Raw genomic sequence first — 16,366 nt, 5'->3', positions numbered from 1 at the left:
TTTTTTTCTTCATATACATGTCACAGATCATTTGTTGTGGAGTCTTCCTTGGCCAACTTCTCCGCTGTTAAAGAACTTGAAGGGATCATTTCCTGCGGGGCCTTCCAGTGTACAATATCCCACTCAGTGGCACTCTGTAGTAACCAAGTCCGCACCACCAGTGGACAGACAGAGGGTCAGTGTGAATTTCGCTCTCAAATCATTGGGGTTTTTGTTGTGCTTTGTATATGAACTCTTCTGAGTTAGATTAAACACTTACTGCCCTTATTATTTTTTACTGTTTTGTTATGTTATGTTATTGTTGAGTGTTGTACTTGAGTGCAGGGATTATTAACCGGAGTCAAATTCCTTGTTTGTTACACAAACCTGGCCAATAAGGCTTATTCTGATTCTGATGCTGCTGCTGCTGTGGGTACCTGCTGATGTTGTAGAGATCTGGATGGAGAGAACACCTGTCAGGGGACATCCTCAAGCACCTGTTGGAGGAGATCAGGGTCACCAACCCTCTGTTCCCAGTCCAGAGGTTTTTCTCTCTGCTGTCAAGAAAACGTGTGGCGTATGAAAAGACCATGTCTAATCCAGGTATGCCTATTGCTAAACATAGAACATTTCACACGTTTTTATTCATACTGAAGTATATTGCTATTTGTTATGGTGGACTCAGTGTCTGCTTGAGTGTTATGGAGTTGAATTATTGTGTACCTATGTGGAATATACTTGTGATGGATTGGTAAAAGAAACACGATATCACCAGCAAACATGCTATAAGTTCATCTGGCTGGCCCCTTGTATAGCCATTTGCTCTGCCAGATATGCTGATCTTTAATGTTCCTGTAAATGATCATATTTCTTTTAGAATCAGAGGAAGGCACGCGCAGTCCTGGAGTTTTGTCAGGCCACTGCTTGAGAGGCAAGAGAAAGTGGAGGCTTGACGGACTAAATCCAGGAACATCACCAAAACGGCGTAGGCCCAACCAGAGGCCTGAGGACAAGGGCGTCGTGGAGCCTGGCTCCCCTGCTAGAACGTCACCGACCCTATCAGGCCAGACGCCCAGGAGGAATGTCTGTCGGAGCAGGTTGAGTCGGACGAGAAGGCGTAGACAAGAGCAGAAGGCGAGCCCTTCGCCAGCATCTACTGTAACACTCAATCCACAGGAAAGTTCAGGAAAATACATTGAAAATACAACGCAACAAGGTGAGCCAGTGTGATGGATGAACTGTTCACTGTTTTGAGTCACTCATTTCATGTGGCGCACCCAGGACACTTGTGTTGTTCCTCTGTCTCAGAATGTCAACAGGAAGACGTCTTGTGGACTGAAAAATACCAGCCTCAGCACTCCACTGAAGTGGTGGGAAATTCTGCAGGAGTAAAGAAACTGCATAAGTAAGCAACTGTTTCAATGATTACAATGCCAGTTGTACAATGTTAAAAGAACGTGCTTGAGGCTAGTGTGCTAAGTTGGTTGTCCTCTGCTTCAGCTGGTTAAAGAGATGGAAGCTGAGAGCCGACAAGGAAGAGCGTGAGAGAAAGCAGGAGGAGATGCGGAGGAAGAAGAGTAAAGGTGGTTGGCTCAATTAACCCGAAACACCATTTTTTCATAGTTGCTCTGTGAGTGTTCAGGTGTTCATCATCGCTCTATATTTTTGAAGGTAAACAGTGAATTATTGTACCCTGTGTCTGTCCAATGTTGCTTCCTCAGGCGTGTGGGATAACGGAGATTTTGAGGGTGAAGTGGTTTTAACGGACTGCCAACTGGAGCTGTGCAGCGCGCTGATCATCTCTGGCCCACACGGCGTTGGCAAGACCGCAGCTGTTTATGCCTGTGCCCAGGAGTTAGGTTTCAAGGTAAGAGCGAATGTAACAATAACATGACATCTATCAGATGCACATCGACATTGCTCTACTCACACTAGCTCAAGAACCACAGCGTGACGACAAGAACGATACGACGTGAAAAATGACAACAGTACTGTATGTCGCCTGTGTTCATGCCCTGGTCATATGACACTTGATTCTTGTAATGTGTGGGGTTGACATCTCGTCGGTGTAGGTGTTTGAGGTGAACGCGTCAGCTCAGCGCAGTGGGCGCCTCCTCCTCGCCCAGCTGAAGGAGGCCACCCAGTCCCATCAGGTGGGCACCCCGACAGCCTCCACCCTGAGGCCCACCTACTTCTCCTCCCACGGCGCAGCTGCCTGCTCCTCGAAACCCGCCACCTCCCCCCGTACGTTTGTTTACAATGAGACGGCGTCATCTGAATCGAGGAGATGCACGAGGAGACATTTTGAGCAATGTTGCTGGGCCGTGTTCCTGAGTGTTGTTATTCTGACTCTTTCTCATTGATATTGGCTAATGTGTTATTACTGGAGAGCTTTAATCATCAGTAGGCCAGATGTCATGCTCGCCCAAATGAGAACACATGGAGACAGTTACTGTATGTGCTCAACACATTGCTCAAAAGGTTGCTTCATGTTTCATCACCTTAATTCGTGTTCCTCTAGTTTGTTTATACTTCTAGGCCTGCAAAAGCCTGCGATTCTGACACTGCTTAATGTATCATGGACTATCTTTTCAATTGCAGGGAAGACCAACTCATCCAGGAAGGTCATGACGTCAACTCGAAGACCTCCATCAACTCTGCGGAAAAATTCCCTCAGGAGAGGCCCCTCCACCTCTGTGAACCTGACCCATTTCTTCCAGAAAAGGAATAAGCCTGAGAACACAATCAATAGCAGTCCAAAACATATACATCGTGGTAGCTACCAAGAAATATAATCCTCCCAAAATTAAGATATAGATCATCATAATTTCCTACACAGGAATGGTTAAATATCCAATGATTGTGTGCATGTCTGCTCAACAGGTGATCACACTGTGGAGCCAAACAATGAGAAGAAAGAAGAGGAAGGCCTTCCTACCATCATCATAGATCAAGAAGATCATCACTCCATCACTAGAACTGGCAAATCAACACTAATGTCTCTCATTTTGTTTGAGGAGGTAAAGACATCAACATTTAGATTATTTACCAGAACAATCTGCTTTGTCATGTGAGACGCTATTTCATTTAGTTCGCCTGTTAACACAGATTTTAACGGAATCTCCAGTCTGACCATAAGTCCATAACCAATAAATAAAAAATAATCTTCCCGGAAGGTTGACGTCATCTTCAGTGATGATGCTGGGTTTCTCTCAGCAATTAAGACTTTCATGTCCACAACCAAAAGGCCTGTCGTCCTGACAACCACTGGTAAGCCCTGTCTTTCATTTTCCATCTTGGTGGTTTGTCAGATATTTCTCAAATATTATGACTGTACATCATATAATGAGACTAAATATTGTGATGCCATTGTTCACAATATCACCCAAAGACCCTTTGTTTGGTGCAACATTTGATGGCCGCTTGGAAGAGCTACACTTTAGGAAGCCCCCAGTGGTAAGGCCATCCCACACATTTAACATCTTTGCGCTGCAAGACTTGAATCCCTCTTTGTAACCTTGAGCTTCACTGCATCATTAGATAAAATGCTAAAATAGAGACATTTTGACATGCCTATGTCCCTTAATTCTGTTTGCACACAGAAGGTTCTCTGTAGCTACCTGCAGTTGGTGTGTTTGGCGGAGAACGTGAGGACGGATCCTCAGGACGTATCCTCTCTGTGGCCGGTACAGAGAGGGGACCTCAGGCAGTGTCTGCTCCAGGCGCAGTTTTGGGTGCGGAGCGGAGGGGGGCCTGCTGCGCCCCTGTTGCTGAACCATCCTGTGGTCCCTCGGGGGCGTCCACAAGCTCAGGAGGAAACAATCGAAGGGTCGAAGCAGCCGACTGATCTGCCTGCATGTGACACTGGCTGCTCGGGAACTCCTACAGTACACGAGCTAGCAAGGATGTTCAAAGTAAGCTTTTGTGAGCAGGCACCAGGCAGCAGCACCCCCGCCTTTAGGTCCCAGGCTCCATGGGGACACAGGTTCAATTCTGACCTGTGGTCATTTCCTGATCCAATCCTATCTCTCTCTCCCACTCGCTTCCTGTCTCTCTCCTGTTCTATCTACATCAAGGCAAAAAAAAACAAACAAAAGTCAGGTTTCTGAGCTAACTTTATTAGTAGATTTGACAAAATGCTTACCATTTTGCACCCCACTGTTTTGTCCAGATGTCTTAATTTTATGATACAGCTACATTGCATTTTCCCCTGTAGGTTCATACCTGGACTACATCTGAGATGGAGAGATGTTCAGAGATCCTGTTAGAGAGCCAGCAAACAGGAACAGATCTACTTTACTTGAACATGGAGGCACTCCTGCCTCTGCCAACCCCTGCCTCCCCTGACCCTGGAGAATTCATGGAGAATGTTTCCAACTCTGACCGACATGGACACATTCATTCCAAAACACTTCCAGAAGCTTCTGTAGCCGTAGATATACCCCCGGGAGGGAGGCTGTCCTCCAAGCCAAGGAAAAGGCGTTGTCTGTCTCTGAAAGGAATGCAGAGGTCTAGACCTAACTCTCCAGAGAAGACTGTCTCCTCCTCACACCAGTCTACGATGCCGAGTCGCCATACAGATCAATCAGAGGGAAGGACTGAGGGTCACTCAGGGGAGAAGAAAGCCTCTTGTTTGGTGTCTGGCTGCTTGAACAGCCTCACAGAATTCCTGGACAACTTGTCCTTCCTGGATTGTTGCCTGCAGGATCACAGGCATGTGACAAGAACACACTATTGTGCGCCAGGCCTGCCGTCTGCCCGAACTAGAGCAGAGTTGAGGGACGGCCTGCTGGACGAACTGCGGGAGGAGCAGGAGGTGGGGCAGATGTGGCGACACAGGGCCTCTGAGATGAGGGCTGCTGTGGAGGGCATGAGCTTCAGGAGGTGCTGTCTGGAGATGGAGCCAGCCATGGCGAGGGCCCGGAGGCTAGGAGAGGAGGTGGGGGCAGACCAGTGCAGACAGATGCTGGAGCAGCTCACCTTTCGCTCACCTCCCCACAGAGACGGCCTCTCCAGCCAGCCCAGTCACCGCGAAAAACTGTAAGTACTTCGCTCATTCCAGCGCACGGCAATACTGCACATTGGTCTGCTGTCTAGTTTAAAGGGGCAATTAAAATAGCCCCACATCATCATATGCCCTTCACCACCTAAAGACTGGTATGGTGGGTTTTTTTTCAGTTGGCCTATTAGCTGGTTTGATTAGCATTGAGCTCAATGAGCACGAAACCAGCTAATAGGCTAACTGAAGAAAAAAAAAAACCATGCCAATTTCTAGGGATGGCGAAGGGTTTGTGATGATGTGGGGTTATTTTTAATTCCAAAGGCCAAGGGAATTTTATCAGGGTACTGTACATAGTGTCCTGGTTCTATGAAATAAGTGATCTTTAAAAATCTGCCTGCCTCTACGGGAATTTAACACATAGGGTTAACATACAGTGCCTATAGAAAATAGTCATATCCCTTTGAAATAGTTACTTTATTTTTCTTACAGCCTGAAATCAAAACCCATTTAAAAAAAAAAAAAAAATTAAAAACTAAAATAACAGGGTTGGAAAAGTCATCATACCCCTGATTTAATACTTTGTAGCGCTTTCTTTTGCTTTACCTACAGCCATCAGTCTGTTTGGATATCTCTCCATTAGCTTTGCGCACCTAGATTGGGGAATATTTGCTATCTTCCTTGCAGAATTGTTCAAATTCAGTAAAATTCTGTGGAGAAACGGCGATGCATTATTTAAAGGAACAAAAACTCTTCAGTGTTGCTTTAAGGAAAACCTTTTATTTATTTACAATACATTATTCATTCACAAATATCATTATCAATATTCACATAAATTTTTCATTTAAGGCATTAAAGTTCAATTTCCAAAAGATTATATTCCTCTTTAAAGTCAACTTTAGCATGTCTTCAAATACTTAACTGTACATGTATTCAAAAGTGTCCGCTAAATGAATAAATGTAAATGTATTGTATTGTAAAACAGTAATTTGGATTTTTGTGTCTCGTCCCTTTTGTTGTGTTTGTGTTTCCAACGTCTGATTTAAACTGTTTGGCAGTGTTGTTGAAAGACGAGCTGATCTTGTAAAGACGGTGCTCTCCAGCAAAACAGTCGGCCTGTTGGGAAGCAGCCCAGCCATTCACACAGACTACATGCCCTGTCTGCGCGCCATCTGCAAGTCTGAGAGTCAAAAGGACAAGGACAAGACCAAACACAGGTGAGCGTATCAAAGCTTTTCTAGTTGAAATTCCCTTACGGTTATTAATCATAAAGGAGTGAAAGCGGGGGGGGGGGGGGGGGGGGGTGAAGCGATGAAGACCCATGACAAACTGTCTGCAGACATGCCCATTTGTACTACCCATACCATTTTTACATATATATTTATTTTCCTCAGTGAAAGTAAAACCTGCTCAAGTTCGAGGATCATTCCTGTGCTTGACCTATAGTTGGTTAGTTAATGTGGCTGTTTTCCTAGAGTCCCCCCCAAGTCATGTGGTGTTTTGTTATTTAGATTCCCACACTATCTGAAGAGCACCATCACTGGACTCCCTATGGGTGCCTTACAGCAGCTCTCCACTGACTTCCCATGAACCTGCTCAGGAAACAATGCACTACCCAAAGGAAATGAGAGGATGTATATTATGCACTCACTGTATGTAAAGAAAATATATATTGTATGATGGAAAATATTTGAGTGTCCATATTTTTGTCCGTTCACAATGTCATTTTTCAATCAATTAAACTTTAGTTTTTTTAATATTGAGTTCCTATGCCAATCTCATGAGCTCTTGCAGGGTTTGTGGTAAACAGTTACAGGAATAGTTCGGAATTTTGGACATAGGACCTCATTTCCAACTTTGCGGTAATATAGGTCTGTGGAAACAGTTTTTATCGCGTTTAACCCCTTCCTTAAGTTGCAGAGTTCCCCTTTGCTAAACTGGTTCTGAGCTAACGCATTTCAACGGTAACATCCAAAACAGTCTTACTCACTCCACAGCACACCCGAGACAAGTCAATTAAAACGTCAGACTATCGATGTACATGTCCGTGTTGATAGAATAATTTTAGAAATAAAACTAACCTTGCAACTCAATGATTTATTAAATTTTGAGGGACTAGTTTCTCAATATCAATCTGCCACTGCCATACAGGGAACAAAGTATAGGTTAGTTTTATTTCTAACATTGTTCTATCAACACAGACATGTGCATCAATAGTCTAAGGTTATAATATAATTAGTTTCGGGCGTTCTGTGGAGTGGATTAAGACTGTTTTCAGTGGAAGGCTGGATGTTACCGTTGATTTGCGTTATCTCGGCACCAGATTAATGCTGCAATTTTAGGAAGGGCTGAAAATGGTCTCCACCGACCTATATCACCCCGACTAATTTTGGAAATGAGGTCCTATGTCCAAAATTCCGAACTACTCCTTTAATCATCTGTTCCAAACATCAGGCCACTAATACATGTTAGCTCAGCAGACTCGGAAGTCAGAGTTGTGTTTGAGACCACAGGAACCACCATTTCAGGAGAGAGCAAGTTGATGAGTCAAGAAGAGGACTGTTCCAGACCCATTTCATCCACAGCGGAAATGGAGTGTGAACCTGTGACCAAATATTCGGAGGTGAAATCATCGGTGGCAGTCATCAGAGAGGAGTGGAAATGCAAGCGGTGGTTCAGCTTAATGTTGACTCATGGGACAGTAACAAGCCAAAGGGGAAAGATACCTAAGCAGCAGATTCCTCAAGGAGCTCGTAGAAGGCCACTGCCTGCAGCAGGGCATCGGACAGTTCTTCCCCGCGGTTGCGACTGTCTATCTGGAACGCGTCCCGATACCTCACCAGTAGGTTGTGGGAGAACCTGACACGAGGCACCTTCTGGGTCACGGACTCGGTCATCATCTGACGCACCAGCTGCGCTCCGCTGGTCCGCACGTCAGCCACCACCACGCCAAAGTGACGGCCGACGGTCGCGCGAATCATGTTCAGAACTCTGGGCACGTCGCCCGCATCCTGCCGTTGCGTCAGCAGGGCGAACAGCATGGCCTCCACCGTGCGGAGGTGCACCATGATGGGGAATAGCGATGGGTTCTGCATGGACATCGCCGGCTTCTCAATGATGAAGAAGTCCGCGTCAGGGATGCGTGATACAACAGATGAAATCTGTCAAAAAAGATGTTATACATCATGTATGCATGTCAAGACACAGTAAACAGTTCCATGCGTTTGAAGTGTCACTATCGAAATTTAAAAAAAAAAATGAATAACTTTGATGCTTACATCCTCTAAGTAGGCTGCGGCCATGAATGTCCCCTTCAGGAAGCTATCACATTTGTGGTGCTGCCAATCCCGCACAGTCATGGTATTGTCCATGTGAGCCCATGCCACTCTGTTGGTGCCAAATGTGATGGACACGATCGTTTCAGCCGCCTGAAACAATGAAGCAAATAGTTGTTTTTTTAAGTATATTTTTGGGCTTTTTGCCTTTATTCATATAGAACAGTAGAGAGACAGGAAGCAAGCGGGAGAGAGAGATGGGGTGGGATTGGGAAATGACCGCAGGTAGAACCTGAGCCGTGCATGGCACCAACGTTGTAGTCTGTTGCGCCGTTATTGTAAATAAATGGAGCACAGCGTTAGTTCAGGCAGGTCTCGGAGTCTCGCTAGCATCCCTGGATGGCCCAGCTGACTGTCAATCTAACAGCTCAGCTGACTGCCTGCTGAATGGCCAGGCCCTGCTTTCACTGGTTGAACACATTCAGAGTGCTTATTTAAACTGTACTTGCCAATCTGCAGGCAGTGGCTTTTTCTGCAATTTTGCCACCCACTTAATGTCTTGTCATTGATGTTTGTTCTGTTCTGTACCCCACGGGGGGGTTGCTGCTCTCCCTGCCTTGTGCTTTCCATGTTTGAACATGGAAGGGCAGGGGGCCCCCAGAACAGAGCATACTGCCCAAATGAATTTCATGCAATAGTATAGAGCCATCTTCTAGACATAGTGGTCCTGACTGAACTATAATGATGGCGCATGGTATGGGCACAAAACTGGCATACATTACCTCTAGGTGCCCTCGATCGATCTCTGGTTTGACGAATTTGATAAGTTGTATCTTTGCTTTCTTTTTCTTCACCTCCTTCACCTCCTTCTTATCCGGGTCAACTATATGGTTGAAAGACAGGACAGCAGTCTTGTGCTTCACTAAAGGTACATTTAAGACACTTTCGAGGTTTTTGAAGGGCCCATGTCGACTTCTATACTCTACTATATTTGCAGATTTGCGTGTTCTCAAAAGTTTTACTCTACTAAGTTCCGATTCTGTTGCATTATTTAAAAGTTTCAGGATGACAGCTCGCTGTTCAGGTGTATAAAGGTCATCCAACGATTGCTTGTCATCACTGCATAAGTCCGAGGAGGGGGAACCAGTTAAAGTGTCGAACCCAGCAACTGTGATGCGGCTTCGCCAGCAACATGTACACTGGAGGTATCTAGGTGCGACCTCAGGTAGTGAACTCGCTGTATGACAAAGTAATCCATAACGACCTGTGGAGACAGTAAAGACAAATCTCAGTGCCGCTGCCTCTGCTTATGTAAAACCACTCGTCTTTTACTGTAAGCAGATGTTTGTTGAACAACTACCTAAATCATGCTAACTGTTAGCTACTGCATTGATACTGGCAAGGTTAACTAGCGTGGACGAAACTTGTTATAGTTTATCTTGGCTAAAAGATGCAGTGCACATCATAATAATGTTTTGTCGGGTACCTGTTAAGACTGCAGAGGAGAGAAGACGTCTAGCGATCCACATTACCTAATCGTTGCACGACAACAGCGGAAAGGAACAGCCATTGGCATTTGGCAGTAAAAGAAAACAGAACAGCCACAGCGTGTTTCGTAATGTCCGTCTTGATTATTTTTCCGTGTGGAACACTGGAACAGGATAATCGTTCCTATCGTACTTGCCCTGAAGAAATGTAACCAGTCTAGGCCTAATGCAGTTATCAGATTATGTGCATATGTCATGATGTCTGATGTTTCACTTCTTCAGCTCGTTTAGATAATTATAGTGGCCTAGTTCATGTTTACTTCTGTGTAGGCCTATGTTGATGTTTTCACTTCCTCAGCTCAAGGGCAGGGCAAGAGAAACCAGTTCCAACAAGGCCACTCTACTGTACAATTGGGAGGGAACGTGCACTTCACTTCTGCCCCTTACAGTGGGTTACGAAAAAGGAGTTTAGTTAAAAAGATTAACGTTAGGCGATTCTTCAATGCAGTTAAAGGATATCTTGGATGTTGTATGACGATGGGATGTTCTGATTGGAAAGAGAGAGAGAACAGGATGGGAAATAAATAAGATGGCATCTTCTCTGCACCCATGGGGTCTTGGGACAGAAACAAGATTATTCTTTTAGAGATGGTGAAACAGTCAAATAACAGTTTTTGTGCTGACTGTGGGGCACCTGGTGAGTGTTGACCATTTCACTCTCATATCAAAAACTGCACTACGGTAGTGATGTACATAGTTTAATCATTTTTATCCTGTTTTAGGCTACTGAATTCTCAATTAAAATGTCAAACATTTGTACTATAAGGAAGATCACCAGAGATGTATGTATAAGATAAACTTATCCTGGTGATCCTGATTGGTTGTTTTGTCATTTGTTTCTGGGTAATGGTGACGGTGCTCCTCAGAACCGGATTGGGCCTCCTACAAACTCGGTGTGTTTGTGTGCATGAGTTGCTCGGGCACACACAGAGATTTGCCAGACATCAGCCGCATCAAGTCCATACGTTTGGACAACTGGGAAGATGACTTGGTTGAGGTAACTGTGGCCCCACTATAGAGTCGTGTGATCTCAACCAATCATACTAGAATCATATGGCACCTATGATGATGAGCGCTTCAAATGTAACTTCTGCATTCTGGGTCTGTTGTTTATTATTCAGTTTATGAGGCGCCATGGCAATTCAGCTGTCAAGGCCCATTATGAGAAGTTTGTTCCAGCTTTTTACTACAGGCCAAAGCAACATGACTGTGTGTGAGTTTTGTTTTACTTGCTATAATGAGGAAGTGTAATGCCCCCACAACAGTGACCATTCACAAGCGGGATTTTCTGCAGAAGTACACTCACCCTTTTGTACAGTTAACGGTAGGGTACGCGATGCTCAGCCATGTCTAACGTGTGACACTTTTTGTAACATTCAGTGGGTATCTCCTCATGATCCACTCGCTCTCCATTCTCTGAGAACGTTGTGAAGACACAGTCTTCTCACGTGGCCCTGGCTCCGTAAAGTGGAATCAAGCAAAGAGGGCGCGTGCAGCCTGTCCACCAAACAACACCAAACACTGTGGTGTTTCTCAGGGATACTGAAGGAAGTGAGCTACCTCTGATGTGTTTTGGTTGGTCTTTAGTTCAACAACCCAAAGACCAACCACCATCTGCTTAGCAACATAACCATAAACAAATGCAACTGCATCCGGCATCCGGCATCGCGTACCCAACCTTTTAATTGTCAAAGGAAGCTCATAGCCTACATACACCACTGGTCACAGGTTTTGAAACTCCTACGCTTTCTTGGTTCCCTTGCATGATTGATATAAACCATTTGTTTACACTTATTTGTGTCCCATGTGTTGCAGTTTTTGTAGTGATGGTAAAAAAAAGAAAGAAGACCCATAAACTTCTGACCGATAGTGTCAGTTACCCCAATAAATTCTCCCTATACAGGTGGAAATAATATATGGGCAATAATAATGCGGTTATAGAAATTACAGCATACAAATTGTGATTTACTTCTAACTTTATTGTTATTACTAGTAATAATTATTATTATTATGAATACAGTACATTTTAATAAATATCTTCTTTCCTCAAGAGTGCTTAGAGAGCAGTGGATTCGAGCAAAATATGAGCGGCGTGAGTTCACAGGAGAGCATATGCACCTCCAAAAGATTTACAGTTCAGGTGAATAGACTCACAGGCTCACAGCCAGTAGTAACATGAGAGCATCCTGTGATGACCAAGACATTCATTCTCCAGTGTTAACCTCAAACAGGTTGCTATGAAGGGACCCTGTGGAAGAAAGGCAAAGCTAATAAGCAGTTCTTGAAACGGAGATTTGTCCTTTCTGAGAAAGAACTAACTCTTGTGTACTTCAACAAAGATGATGTAAGTAGTTATTTTGAAACTTCTTGAAAAAAAAAATAGAGGAAGGTAGCTGCTGGTGTAAGGGTCAAGGATGATACACACCCTATCATTGCTCTCTTTTTTTGTTTATTGTTGTCTGGTTTCATAATACTCAGATTTTATAAAGCTATAGTACTCCCTTTGATCATGGTAATATTCCTTCATATTTCTCAACTTCTGGCTTACTCAGCTGTCCAGAGGGCCCAAAGCAGTCATCCCAGTGAGAGATCTGAATGCATCTTTCCAGCCAGAGAAGATAGGCCACCATCATGGCCTACAGATCTCCTATGTAAAAGAGGACCACACCAGAAACATCTTTGTCTACCATGAGAGTGGCCAGGTGGGAATAATCTGCATATCTTGTCTAATAGTTGTGGAATACCTGTTCACTCATGACCATTTGCATTGTCTTCGGGTTGAAGTGAATGTTATATTGCTTTTGCTATTTTGTGGGAATGGTGTTGGTTGTACGGATCACTCAGCTCAATATCGCTTGCCTTTCAGGAGATTGTGAACTGGTTCAATGCAATCCGGGCTGCCCGTTTTACATACCTGAAGATGACCCTCTCCCCACCCAATGACAGTGAGGTATCCAAATGTATTCAGAAAAACATCAATAATGTTAAATAAGACTTTTTGATAAACATGTACTCGTGACAAGTCATATATCTTACAGTAGGCTATCACATGGTAATATGGCAATGGCATTTTTGGCTCATTTGTTTGTTTCGTTTTTTGTTTGAAAAGCTTCTACCCTTACTAACCAGAAGCAGTATCAAGGAGGGATACATGGAAAAGACTGGACCAAAGGTTGGTGCCACTCACATACAGTGTGTGTGCAATATGCAGTCAGCATTTACTGCAATTATGTGTTCATTGAATTTATGATATATGCCATGTATCTGTGAATTTGGATTCAGATACTTTTTTGAGATAGCATTGTATATTTCATGACAAATGATAGTATCGAAAAGGATATCAACACTTTTTACTTTCTCTTGGACAAGCAAAGGGAACCTTTCAAGAGAAGATGGTTCATTCTTTGTTCCGTGGACAGGAGGCTGCTCTATTTTAAAACACCAATGGTTGGTTTGTATTTTTATAAATACTGTAAAAAGAAAAAGGAAACAAAAGAAGGCATGTAGGCACTGTATTTGTACCTCATCTGTTTTCTCCAAAAGAGGGAAGTAACGGCAAGTACTGTAATATAAATAAAGTATTTGCTTACTTCTCCCTTTAGTAATGTAACCTTGTGCGTTTTATGTTTTCTTTTCTCTAAGGCAGTCCCTGTACTTGATGACTATAGCCCTTCTATGCTTTTATTTGTTATTACCCCTTGCTTTTGTTTATGTAAAGCACATTGAATGACCTCTGTGTATGAAATGCGCTATATAAATAACTTGACTTGACTTGACTTGACTCGACTCATGTGCTGAATGACATTTCACTAACATTTCCTTGCTTCTGTTAAAGGATGCCTTGGAGTTGGGCGCCGTGTTTATCGGCACTGAGGCCCATGGCTACTCAGTGAGAGAGAGTGTGCCCAAACGCGCCCGGTGCAAGTGGAGGTGTGGGATCGTGGTGGAGACGCCGGACAGGCAGTTTGTGTTCATGTGTGAGCGGGAGCAGGAGCAGAGGGAGTGGATCGAGGCCTTCAGAGAGGTCATCGCCCTGCCCATGCTCCCCCAGCACTATGCCCGTAAGAGCCACAACCACAATCACACAAACTACCACAACCACACCACACATGATACCACAACCACACCACACATGATACCATAACCACACCACACATGATACCACAACCACACCACAACCACACCACACATGATACCACAACCACACCACACATGATACCACAACCACACCACAACCACACCACAACCACACCACACATTATACCATAACCACACCGCAACCACACCACACAAACTACCACAACCACACCACAACCCCACCACACATGATACCATAACCACACCACAACCACACCACACATGATACCATAACCACACCACAACCACACCGCACATACTACCACAACCACACCGCACATACTACCACAACCACACCGCACATACTACCACAACCACACCACACATACTACCACAACCACACCACACATACAGTACAGTACTACCACAACCACACCACACACACTACCACAACCACACCGCACATACTACCACAACCACACCACACATGATACCATAACCACACCACAACCACACCGCACATACTACCACAACCACACCACACACACTACCACAACCACACCGCACATACTACCACAATCACACCACACATGATACCATAACCACACCACAACCACACCACAACCACTGCCACACATACTACCACAACCACACCACACACACTACCACAACCACACCACCACACACACTACCACAACCACACCACACACACTACCACAACCACACCACCACACACACTACCACAACCACACCACACTGTACTACCACAACCACTACCACACATACTACCACAACCACACCACACATACTACCACAACCACACCACAACCACAACACCACCACACACACTACCACAACCACACATACAACCACAACCACACCACACATACTACCACAACCACAACCACAACCACACCACACATACTACCACAACCACACCACACATACTGTACTACCACAACCACTACCACACATACAGTACTACCACAACCACAACCACAACCACACATACTACCACTACCACAACCACACCACACATACTACCACAACCACACACACCGCATCACAACCACACCGCACCACAACCACACCACACACTACCACACCACACCACACCACATATATTATCAGTGACAACTACAGGACTTTAAATACACCCAAGGCAGCTAGTTGTCACTCATCCAATGACACATTAGATCATTGATATGGTGATGTAAGGGATAACGGCCGACGAGGTGACCGGTTCGATGGAAATAATGGCTAGGTGGAGGTCTAGAACTCCGGCGACGTGCGAAGCACGGAGACGGAGTTACCTCCGCCGTGCCATTATTTCCATCGAACCGGTCGACCTCGAAGGCCGTTATCCCGCTTATCTCCCGTTTGTATTCATAACCTGTATATTTAGAACATAGTTTTATTCCACCGTTGCGTCCGTTAACATCGCTAAAACTGTCTTGACTGTGGGACTACTTTCCGCCACATATCAACTTTCTACTTGCAGGACAAAACTGCCGTTACTAGTTCTAAATGGATGGTTGCTATGGCCAAAAGCCAGTCGTTAGTTCTAAATGGCTGGTTGCTACGGCCAAAAGCCAGTCGTTAGTTCTATCTCTGCCGTTGTCAAGCGGGCATTTCCCAGGATTCTGATTAACTTTAACTTTGAAAGATCGCTACTTTTATAGCCTACATGGCATCCAACTAGCTACAATCCACCTCCGTCATATGCTACAATGTTACTATGGTTCTGCACGTCTGTATTTCAGCTTGGATGCAACGTGACAGTTCATTTAAACTTCGCAACGAGTTTGGCGAATTAATATTCAAGTGTGATACGGGAACTACTTCGAAGGTAGCAGATTATACGAAGTTAATGGCCACCCCATTAGCCAATCAGAGAAGAGAATTCCATTGTTGAGGGAGATAAGTGAAGATACGGTGCATCAGTTATCATCTTTTTTCCCTCTTTTTCTCATTTCAGTGGAAGCAGACATGAGCCGCAGGAAATCGTGAAGAGAGGAGGAGGCCAAACGAGAAGAATGTTCATCTCTGCAATACATTTGCCTTTTTAAAGACGGCCTTTTAGAGACATTTTACAAAGATCTGTGCATATGCATACAATTTATGCATGTATTGGTACATTATATCGTGTGGGCTTTTAAGTCCCCAAATGCACTTTTGTTTGTTTTACATTAATCGAGCCAGAACCCGCTACTTCATGACTGGACTGTAACTGGAGAAAATGACCTGCATTTCCTTGCCAGTCATAGCTGACTCGGACTATATCATTTGGAAAACATAACAAGTTACAAGTTACTTTCTGCAAGTTGATTGTGCTTTCCTATGATTGTTCCTGGACATTTAGATTCAATCAGATTTTATAATAGGCCTATGTTATGGCCGTTTTCATGCTACTGGATTTTATGTTTTATATGTTTTTTCTTATGGAATTTGATATTGAAATGAAATAAAAGAGTCAAAATGAATAGCCC

The 16,366-nt window shown here is 44.3% G+C and overlaps 3 protein-coding genes across 4 annotated transcripts; 2 read left to right on the top strand and 1 right to left on the bottom strand.

Annotated features, from left to right (window-relative positions):
* Positions 1-569: 569 nt before the first annotated feature.
* Positions 570-6,814, top strand: atad5b (ATPase family AAA domain containing 5b). The gene is made up of 13 exons (XM_062535411.1): positions 570-582; positions 1,288-1,384; positions 1,480-1,562; positions 1,701-1,846; positions 2,052-2,223; positions 2,581-2,754; positions 2,863-2,999; positions 3,156-3,249; positions 3,371-3,435; positions 3,582-3,893; positions 4,196-5,019; positions 6,037-6,195; positions 6,490-6,814. Exons 1-13 carry the CDS (start codon positions 570-572, stop codon positions 6,566-6,568), a joined length of 2,355 nt encoding a protein of 784 aa, XP_062391395.1. The 3' UTR covers positions 6,569-6,814.
* On the bottom strand, positions 5,739-9,866 carry tefm (transcription elongation factor, mitochondrial). Its single transcript, XM_062545137.1, has 5 exons — positions 9,740-9,866; positions 9,036-9,517; positions 8,257-8,406; positions 7,705-8,139; positions 5,739-6,158 (listed from the first exon to the last, which is right to left on the bottom strand). Exons 1-4 carry the CDS (start codon positions 9,780-9,782, stop codon positions 7,705-7,707), a joined length of 1,110 nt encoding a protein of 369 aa, XP_062401121.1. The 5' UTR covers positions 9,783-9,866; the 3' UTR covers positions 5,739-6,158.
* Positions 9,418-16,354, top strand: LOC134092316 (arf-GAP with dual PH domain-containing protein 2-like). 2 transcript variants are annotated; one of them, XM_062545128.1, is made up of 11 exons: positions 9,418-10,437; positions 10,667-10,797; positions 10,922-11,013; positions 11,861-11,940; positions 12,032-12,144; positions 12,353-12,502; positions 12,667-12,750; positions 12,910-12,972; positions 13,170-13,247; positions 13,636-13,861; positions 15,856-16,354. In XM_062545128.1, the coding sequence occupies exons 1-11, from the start codon at positions 10,350-10,352 to the stop codon at positions 15,885-15,887; spliced, it is 1,137 nt and encodes a 378-aa protein (XP_062401112.1). In that variant the 5' UTR covers positions 9,418-10,349; the 3' UTR covers positions 15,888-16,354. The 2 variants fall into 2 exon arrangements, with proteins under 2 accessions (XP_062401112.1, XP_062401104.1); XM_062545120.1 differs by having other exon boundaries at positions 9,419-10,437; positions 11,852-11,940.
* The last annotated feature ends 12 nt before the right edge of the window (positions 16,355-16,366 follow it).

This window comes from Sardina pilchardus, chromosome 1, assembly GCF_963854185.1.
Source record: "Sardina pilchardus chromosome 1, fSarPil1.1, whole genome shotgun sequence".
Taxonomy (NCBI): domain Eukaryota; kingdom Metazoa; phylum Chordata; class Actinopteri; order Clupeiformes; family Clupeidae; genus Sardina; species Sardina pilchardus.
The sequence above is the reverse complement of the archived record's forward strand: the minus strand, read 5'-3'. Positions and strand labels throughout refer to the sequence as shown.

Bases quoted from the DNA above. Each gene is read 5' to 3' on its own strand.
- LOC134092316 (XM_062545120.1), top strand. From the start codon at position 10,350: ATGGGGTCTTGGGACAGAAACAAGATTATTCTTTTAGAGATGGTGAAA. The intron at 10,438-10,666 runs GTGAGTGTTGAC...GGTGCTCCTCAG, and splicing joins TGCTGACTGTGGGGCACCTG to AACCGGATTGGGCCTCCTAC. The intron at 10,798-10,921 runs GTAACTGTGGCC...TTTATTATTCAG, and splicing joins GGGAAGATGACTTGGTTGAG to TTTATGAGGCGCCATGGCAA.
- atad5b (XM_062535411.1), top strand. The intron at 3,894-4,195 runs GTAAGCTTTTGT...TTTCCCCTGTAG, and splicing joins AGCTAGCAAGGATGTTCAAA to GTTCATACCTGGACTACATC. The intron at 5,020-6,036 runs GTAAGTACTTCG...ACTGTTTGGCAG, and splicing joins CCCAGTCACCGCGAAAAACT to TGTTGTTGAAAGACGAGCTG.
- tefm (XM_062545137.1), bottom strand. From the start codon at position 9,782: ATGTGGATCGCTAGACGTCTTCTCTCCTCTGCAGTCTTAACAG. The intron at 9,518-9,739 runs GTACCCGACAAA...CTGTCTCCACAG, and splicing joins CTCCTCTGCAGTCTTAACAG to GTCGTTATGGATTACTTTGT. The intron at 8,407-9,035 runs GTAATGTATGCC...TCATTGTTTCAG, and splicing joins TCGATCGAGGGCACCTAGAG to GCGGCTGAAACGATCGTGTC.